General features: G+C 42.6%; 1 protein-coding gene across 6 annotated transcripts in view; it reads left to right on the forward strand.

The window, feature by feature from the left end:
* LOC147194769 (receptor-type tyrosine-protein phosphatase mu) overlaps positions 1-7,459 on the forward strand; it is a 136,813-nt gene extending 129,354 nt beyond the window's left edge. For 5 of the 6 annotated variants that reach the window (XM_086128948.1, XM_086128949.1, XM_086128951.1 and 2 more), the window contains 7 exons: positions 631-780; positions 861-1,034; positions 1,607-1,738; positions 3,306-3,431; positions 4,942-5,105; positions 5,768-5,903; positions 6,745-7,459. In XM_086128948.1, the coding sequence (XP_085985074.1) occupies positions 631-780; positions 861-1,034; positions 1,607-1,738; positions 3,306-3,431; positions 4,942-5,105; positions 5,768-5,903; positions 6,745-6,798 (936 nt within the window). In that variant the 3' untranslated portion in view covers positions 6,799-7,459. The remainder of the gene's footprint in view (positions 1-630; positions 781-860; positions 1,035-1,606; positions 1,739-3,305; positions 3,432-4,941; positions 5,106-5,767; positions 5,904-6,744) is intronic. The other variant, XM_086128950.1, reaches the window with a different exon arrangement.
* The last annotated feature ends 1,143 nt before the right edge of the window (positions 7,460-8,602 follow it).

Below are 8,602 nucleotides of genomic sequence, written 5' to 3' on the forward strand. Positions count from 1 at the left end.
AATATGAATGAATAAATATAAAAAATATATACCAATCACGTATAAATGCTTAAAAATCCTGACTGTATTCCTGTTGCATCTCCCTGTCCTTTATTTGCATCTACAAGCACAACAATAAACATTTGGTTTAATTAATGAATACCTCAAAACAAACCAAAAAAAAATCATCTTTATCCCTTAATTGCCCTATTTTCATGTTTTTATCATTTTTAAACAGGCGTAGAGGGGGTGCACCAACTGTCGAATATAAAAGTGGGTGCGTGGCCTTGAACAGAACAGTAAGAGAGGCACTCAAAATGCAAACTAGCAACGGGGTTGGTTGTCAGTGTGAATTTGGGTCAGGGGGGGTTCTTAAAAGGTCAAAGTATTGGCGGTACTGTAGGTCCTGCAGTGATCACCAAGCGCAGCAAAATATGTCATGTGACCTTTAAAAAATGCAACCAAAGACAAACATTAGTCAGAGTAAACAGCCTGGGGATGTGCACGGGGACCAACATGGTCGGTTCATGGAAAGGTCTCGAAAGGGGCATCGTTGCGCCATTTTAAAGAAGGCGCTCAGTTTTGGGCTCGCTATCCTGTACCGTACTCGATTCCCTGACGGCTTCGCAATGAGGATGCCCTGTCTCGCAGGAGCAGTACGTTTTCATCCACGACGCCATCTTGGAAGCGTGCCTGTGCGGCGACACCACCATCCCCGCCGGACAGTTTCGCTCCGTCTACTACGACATGAACCGCCTTGACCCGCAGACCAACTCCAGCCCCATCAAGGAAGAATTCCGGGTAGGCCCAAATTGTCACATTCCCAATAACTGCACACTGTTAGCATGCTAGTTATTTTTTTTTTCTTTCCATGGGTCCAGACGTTGAACATGGTGACACCCACGCTGAGGGTAGAGGACTGCAGCATCGCGCTGCTGCCGAGGAACCACGAGAAGAACCGCTGCATGGACGTGCTGCCGCCCGACCGCTGCCTGCCCTTCCTCATCACCATAGACGGCGAGAGCTCTAACTACATCAACGCCGCCCTCATGGACGTAAGACGTGACTTTTTTCACCAGCGCGAAGGACTGGTAGCCCCGGGGGGGTTAGCATGAGTATTTAGCAGCGAGCAGCAATGAAAACATTTTTTGGGGGGTATGTGTTATACGTAAAGACGAGCAAAGACTTTTGAAACAATGTAGCTCGTGTGTTAGCAGCAGTTTGAGCTAAAAATGGCGGCGCGGGCACCCGCAGCGGCTCCTCTTGTATGTTATGAGAGGGAAGAAATTTCATCTGAGCTGTATGTTGCACATACAGCACATTTGACAATAAAGTTGTACTTGATACTTGACTTGACTTGATAAAAGATAGCAAAAAAAAAGAGTTGGTGAACAGTCATGGCCTGGAAAGAGGTTTCTGTCTCTTACGTGTCGCTTTGGTCAAAGCGACCGTCTGGCGCGTCAGCTTTGACTGCCAGATGGTGGCTGTGTTTTGGAGAAACATCACATCTCATCCAACTGAACACTGCATTATGGAGTTTGTACATTATGCGCTAACGTTTGTGTTCTTCCAACTTTGTCCGAAATCTTTCAAACATCTATCTGTTGCCGTCTTCCAATCCCGGCAGAGCTACAAGCAGCCGTCGGCGTTCATCGTCACGCAGCATCCTCTACCCAACACGGTCAAAGACTTCTGGAGGCTGGTGCTGGACTACCACTGCACCTCGATCGTCATGCTCAATGACGTCGACCCCGCCCAGGTACGCAAAAAAAGCGCTTTTCACATAGTCTGAGCCGTAATGGAGACGGGGCATCAGGTCAAGTGGATATTAAAAATCTACACACCCCAAGGTTTTGTGATATCAAAGAAACGAAGAGATAAATGGCTTGGTTTCAATTTAATTTGTAATCTCGGGTATTTATTCATGTTTATTTGAATGATTTATAATTACTAATCAATTTTCATGCCCATCCCTGAGTAAGGCGTCAGCTTGAATAGTTATTTTATTTTTTTGAACTTTTTTTTTTGTTTTGTTTTTGGGAATTTTAACGTTAATTTTTAGTCTGAGGCTTCATTTTTAATGTCAACATTGTTGAATAATTTTGAATGTGTGAATATGATTTTGATATTGAATGAGGGGAGATATATATAAAAATGTTGATATGTAAGACAGTAAAATTGATCTTAAAATCTGAAAAGGTCAAAATACATTTTGAGAAGTTTGGAAATGTGGTCCCAGCGGAGGCCTCGGCGTGTTGTGTAGCAGTGCACTGTGGGAAAATAGCGGTGTGCGTGTGTTGTCAATGAGCTGAACGAGCAACTCCGGTCGCTCTCCATATTTCTCAGCCCGAGGCTCTGTCATAACACCCGCCCATCAAAGCCCAGCGTTCCTCCCACTCTTCCTCCTCGTGTCTTCCTCCCTCCCTGAGTGAAACGGGGGTGGCGGGTGGAGGGGGGGGGGGGGATATATATCTTTCATTCAATATTCTCACTGTAGCCCACCAATGTGGAAAGGCAGGAAGTGCAGCTGTCGACGGCGGCGAGGCAGCGTACTGTGTTCACCATCACTGTCTGTATTGGTGTCTGTCTCTCTCCCCCACACACGCACACACACATTATACCCGCGCTTGGGAGTGTGTGCATTGTCAACTCTTCTCAAGTGGGCTTGTTTTCTCTTGTTTGTTCGCCGCCGTGTGACCGAGCATCTCTCAGTATTGGCCGTTCGCGTGTAAGTGATCCACAAGTGGGACACACACGCCCAACCTACACACACTCAGCCATCTCCTGGGAAGCGATGGAAGCCTAATTTGGAACAGACAAATATGACTGATGCCTTCATTTGAGCTATTTTTTTTTAAGTAAAAATAAGTCCAAAGTTATTTTTGCAACAGTAGGTTATATGTGCCCCCACTAGTTTAACCCTTTCAAGGACAGCGGTTACTACAGTGGACAGCTTATCATGTTATCAGGTTATAGGGTGCATGAAAGGGTTAAATATTGTAATTGGATTATTATTGCGTTTGTAGAATAAGAATTAAGCAGCAAAATCAACTTTAAGGACCGCCCGTTTTGTCTTGTACTGCTACCTTCTGTTGAAATGAGCCCATGGGATCACATTGCCAAAAGTCATGTGAACAGACCGAGAAAACAGGTGACGGGTGAGCCATGACGGCCGCGAGACGAATCGCGGAGAACGTGACGTCAGTTTCACTCGACGTTACGTATTTTTTCACAAATTGAATCTCTTCGCCAAAACTCTCCATTTGGAGGCAAGCAAGTTTGTCTGACAAATGTCTCGACTCGCTTCGTGTTGCGTTTGTTTGCAGTTGTGCCCGCAGTATTGGCCCGAAAACGGCGTCCACCGTCACGGCCCCATCCAGGTGGAATTTGTGTCCGCCGACCTGGAAGAGGACATCATCAGCAGAATATTCCGCATCTACAATGCAGCACGGGTAAGTGCAAGAAAAGTTGCTCGTTTTTTCTCTCTCGTGTCTTTTTGCCGGCTTTCCAATGAGCTTGTTTTCTTCTCCCAGCAAGTTATTCTGCCCGTACACACCTCACACGTCCCACTCAGTCGCCACCATTTGTCCGTTCAAGCTGTGCAGAGGCCGAGGCCTTCTGTTCTTTGACGGCGCCACCCCGATCGCTTGCTCGTGGGGGGGGGGTTTTCCCTTGAAAAAATACTTTCAAGATGTATTTTTTACTTGGAAAAACATAACATTTTTTTTCTTCTAATTTTCATGTTTTTTTTTTCTTTTCTAAATAGAATCCTTAATCCAGTTGATTGTGCAGATGCGTCATGAAATTGACTGAAATGACCAAATAGCAAAATCCCCCAAAATAGTTTCAAACCTCTTTTTCTACTTCCATGTCCATCAACAACGGTGAAAGCTGACTTCACACGCGACCTGTCCACTGTTTAAAAGCTTTGATGACACCAAACGTTCTGTGCGTGCGTGCTGCGTCTGGGCCCATCCAATCACATGCGATCGCTGACAGCAGATATTGATCGACGTGTCTGGGTGCGATTTAGATCGTCTGGATCTTTGCTGATTGCTTAACTGCGCGTCTCCCGCAGTAACCGTGCTCATCCATCAATGTTCGTCTCCCAGGAGAGACGACGCACTTAGCCTTCGCATTTCTCTCACACGCACACACACACACACACATGCACGTGACCTAACAAGTCAGGCAACTTAGACAATTGCCTCGCATCCTGAGCTGAATTGGGGCCTGCGAGACGAATCGGTAATTATTGGTCCATATTAGGAACGCACTGATTTTGATACCAGTATCGTGATGGATACTGTACATTTATCCAGCACTTGGTATTGTTAAAAATGCTCCGATATTGCACTGTTACGCAAATTGCAGTTCTCAAAACCTTCATTATGACCCGTTTTCTTTCTTTGTGTTCATACGCTCCCTCCTTGACAATTTGTGCCATGTTTTTGTGGTTCAATTAAAAAAAATTTTTAAACGAAATAGTTTTTTGTCTGTGGAGCCAGAAAACCGGACAATGTGCAGTATGCACTTGCTTGGCATATGGCGAAGAGTCCACCAACTGTTCATTTTTTTTTCCATAATAGTCGTGTGACGGGCCTAAAATTAAATTTTAAAAGGGAAGTCATGTCAAAATTTTACTTGACAATATGTTCTGTACGCTTGCATTAGTCTAAACACAGCATTCTGATTTATATTATCTTTGTAGATTATGAATGAAACAGTAACATCCATCAATTTCAATCAGAGGGCGGCCATTTTGCCTTGTGCTGCCATCTGCTGTCGCCTGAAATTGACATCACTGAGTCCAAGGGGCTCAGCTTGAGAATGGCACATGACCAAAATCAGACCAAAATCTCTCTCACTTGGGGCTCCGCCCCTGGTCTACAAGCAGCCCCACACTCACACCTGCTTTGTGGTTCTGACCCGTCTTCTTTTTTGCTGTTTCGGCCTGGTCAGCCTCAGGACGGCTACCGCATGGTGCAGCAGTTCCAGTTCCTGGGCTGGCCCATGTACCGAGACACGCCCATGTCCAAGCGCTCCTTCCTCAAGCTCATCCGGCAGGTGGACAAGTGGCAGGACGAATACGACGGCGGCGAGGGACGCACTGTGGTTCACTGTTTGTAAGTTCATCAACTCACAGCATCAGGTTAGAGAGGAAACGGCTCTATCTAGTGGCCGTACACGTTTACTGCACCTGCACTTTGTCTATCCAAGTGACATGTAACGATAAGTAAAATGTAACCATAATACAAATGTATTATAGTATTGTAAAATAATAAACGCATGATGTCAAATTAAATCAATTAATTTATTGTAATAAAAAATTATACATGGTTTATAATAAAATATCAGATTTTATATACTGTGTTGTAAACTATACTGTATATATATATATATATATAATTAACAGAAAACAAATTTTATATCTATATACATATAGATATAGAAGTAAATATATAGTATATAATAGACAACAATAATAAGAAAAGAAATAATAAAAACTATTGATTATTATTATTATTATTATATTTTATTATTTAAAAACCAATAAAAACTATTGGTTTTTAATTAATTAAAAAATATCTCTCTTACCATTGGTAAATCAAATTTTATCAAGTGAATTTATTTCGCTAATTTAATCTATTTGCCCTTTACATTGATATTTTTCTTCTTTTCACACTTGGCAACGATGACGATCGGCCGTGCCGAAAATGTTACGGGACATCGTTCAAGTTTTCCAATGGCGGCAGTTTGAACGTGGAACTGACGAATTCTCTGTTAGGAACGGCGGCGGGCGCAGCGGGACCTTTTGCGCCATCAGCATCGTGTGCGAGATGCTGCAGCACCAGCGTGCCGTTGACGTCTTTCATGCTGTCAAGACATTGAGGAACAACAAGCCCAACATGGTGGACCTGCTGGTGAGGCCCCCGCCCCTCAACTCCACACTTTTAAATTAGGGCAATGACGGCGGGAAACCTCTTGATTTGCAGCAATCAACATTATCAGAGCAGCTGCCGCGCCATAATGTGACTTGAAACTCATCTTCATCGTTTCATTTATTTCATTTTCCTTTGGATTTTTAATACACCTGACGCGCACCCTGACTACTGGTACCAACATTATTGCAATGTATCGAGGCTCATGAATACTGCCGATACCAGCCACCGATACTGACATGCATGGCTGACAGAACGTTTTTCTCTGTGAATTGCATCTTTTAAGACGCAATGTCTGTAAGTACAAATATTTATTCTTTGAGGTTTATTTTATTGTTAGGAGTGCATTATTAGTGTGTTGCTACCAAAATGTATTTGCGTATTTGCGAACTCAATTCGGATGGTATGATTACATTCTCATATATTATTTCATGCACATTATTTACACATTTCCCTGCTTTCATCTACTGAGAAGAGGAGAGCGTTGTCATTATTCAGCAAGGTATATTTTTCCTGTTGAAAGTAGTACACTGCTCGTGCAGGACTAAAATTAGTTGTTCTATGCAGAGGATAAAGAGTATATGGCCGTGAGTCCTTATATATTGTCTACCTCCAGGTTGTACATGAACCACCATTCAATTCGTTGCTTAAAGGTTTAACAGGCATTGCGACGTAGATGCTAATTAGCATTAGCATTAAGATAGTGGCCCGTTTGTTTTAAACACAGAAATTGTAATGACACATTCAGTCACCATGTTGTGTCGACCGGTTGAAGAACCCTGTTGATTTTCAACTCCCCCTCAACGCCTTCTCCCCATTGCAGGAGCAGTACAAGTTCTGCTACGAAGTGGCCCTGGAATACTTGAATTCCGGCTAATTCGGAGAGTGACACTCCAAAGACTTTGACGACGTGTCCGACGTGCCAAATGTGTTGTTCGGCAGCAAGCCGACACACACACACACACACACACACACACACACACACACACACACACACACACACACACACGCACACACACACACACTTACACACTGGTTTGCTCCTCTCCTCATCGTCCCGCGCTTGTTGCCTTGATCCCGACCAGACAACAAGCACCAAACATTTATGGAATGGGAACAGGTTGTTCCGCATGTAAATAATGAAATGTCCTCCTTTTCTTATTATCATGTTGCCCCCCCCCCGCCCTTTTCTGCTTTTTTCAAGCTCCCATGAATTGATTAAAAGGTCAAAATAAAAAGAAGCAAAAGGAAAAATAAGTGGCTGAATGTTGCTGTGAAGTCGCGACTCGTGTACGTCCGCTTCTTTTCATTGTACGGGGGACCCAAAGCTACTCTCTTTTCTCTTTGTATGCATATTGTACAGATTTCTGTAGATTATTTATTATTTCTCAACTTTATTTGTGACTGGCAGTAAGTGAGTGACAATCATATGTTTTCATAGTTTTGGGTTTACGGACCGTATCGTGTGTTTTCTTTTGGGCTTCCTGTATAACTGCTTGTAAAGAGAAAAACTTCTATAACATGTTCTCTAACATGAAGCGTGTCACGTGTCTTTTTTTTGTCGGTGTGTGGAAGATGGCATGATAAGGGCATCTGTTGGACAATTTTGGGACTGCACATGATTTATGATTTATATATTATGATTCATTTAATTTCATTATTGCATTTTTTCTTCAACTCAACTATTTTGAGAAACTTTGAAACAACCGAGTTTTGCTTTGGAGATCTTTTTAGGTTTGAATTATGTTTTATTCGTATTTTTCTAATTACATTTCAGGATTTGAATTTTTTTTCATTATTCTTTGACTTTTATAACTTATTTATTTATTCATTTATTCTGAGATAATATATTAATGTTTGTGTATTTACTGGCCTAATTTACATTTGGAAAAAGAATTTGGAAGCCGATGTGAGCCATTTCACCACAGGAGGGCAGTACAACCCCACACTACAATGCTATTCCAGTTTTATTGGGCGGGGTGCTTAATGAAGCGTGTGTATTAATGCAAAGGATGCGGCTGCTGCACCGAATGCTGCTAATGAGCGGCCATTTTCTATTTCCATGCCCACCGACGACTTGATTGACTTTGTTGCGCTAACTTGAAACTTCTCGCATTTGTCTAAATCCATCCGCTTCCGGAGATGCTGCCGCGCGGATGTCTTTCATTTTTCATCGCTGAACTGCTTTGCGAATTATTATGCGCGCACACTGAACCCAAGGGAAGATGGCGAGCAGGAAGCAAAAGGCAAAAAAGAGGATGAGGAAAGTGTTGATAGAAGGGGCAAAAGACAAAATGTTGCCTGAGCCTGTACGTCCACAAGAAACCCAGGAAACAAATGGATGCTTCTGCACGGGAAGCGTTCCAGTTTGTTTGCAAATCTCAAGCACGTCAATTTCGCTCCATACCACAAGTGTGAAGTTAACAACAGGAAGCTAATAGCAGAACCAACAAATTGGAAAATTATAAGGATTAAAGAAATTGGAATTCAACCCATCATCACGTTTGTAATTATCACAAGACTGCAGTTCAGCGAGAATGGAAATGTGAATTAATTTCGGAAATTATTTTTATTGTGTGACAGTAACCATGGAACAGACTATTGAACTCATAACTAAAATGTAAAAATACATACAGGTTAAAAAAAAAAAAAAAAAGCTATTCATGTTGTGTCATTGATCA

This window comes from Hippocampus guttulatus, chromosome 14 (genome assembly GCF_054856545.1).
Source record: "Hippocampus guttulatus isolate MCC_2025c chromosome 14, RoL_Hgut_1.0, whole genome shotgun sequence".
NCBI classification, from domain to species: Eukaryota; Metazoa; Chordata; class Actinopteri; order Syngnathiformes; family Syngnathidae; genus Hippocampus; species Hippocampus guttulatus.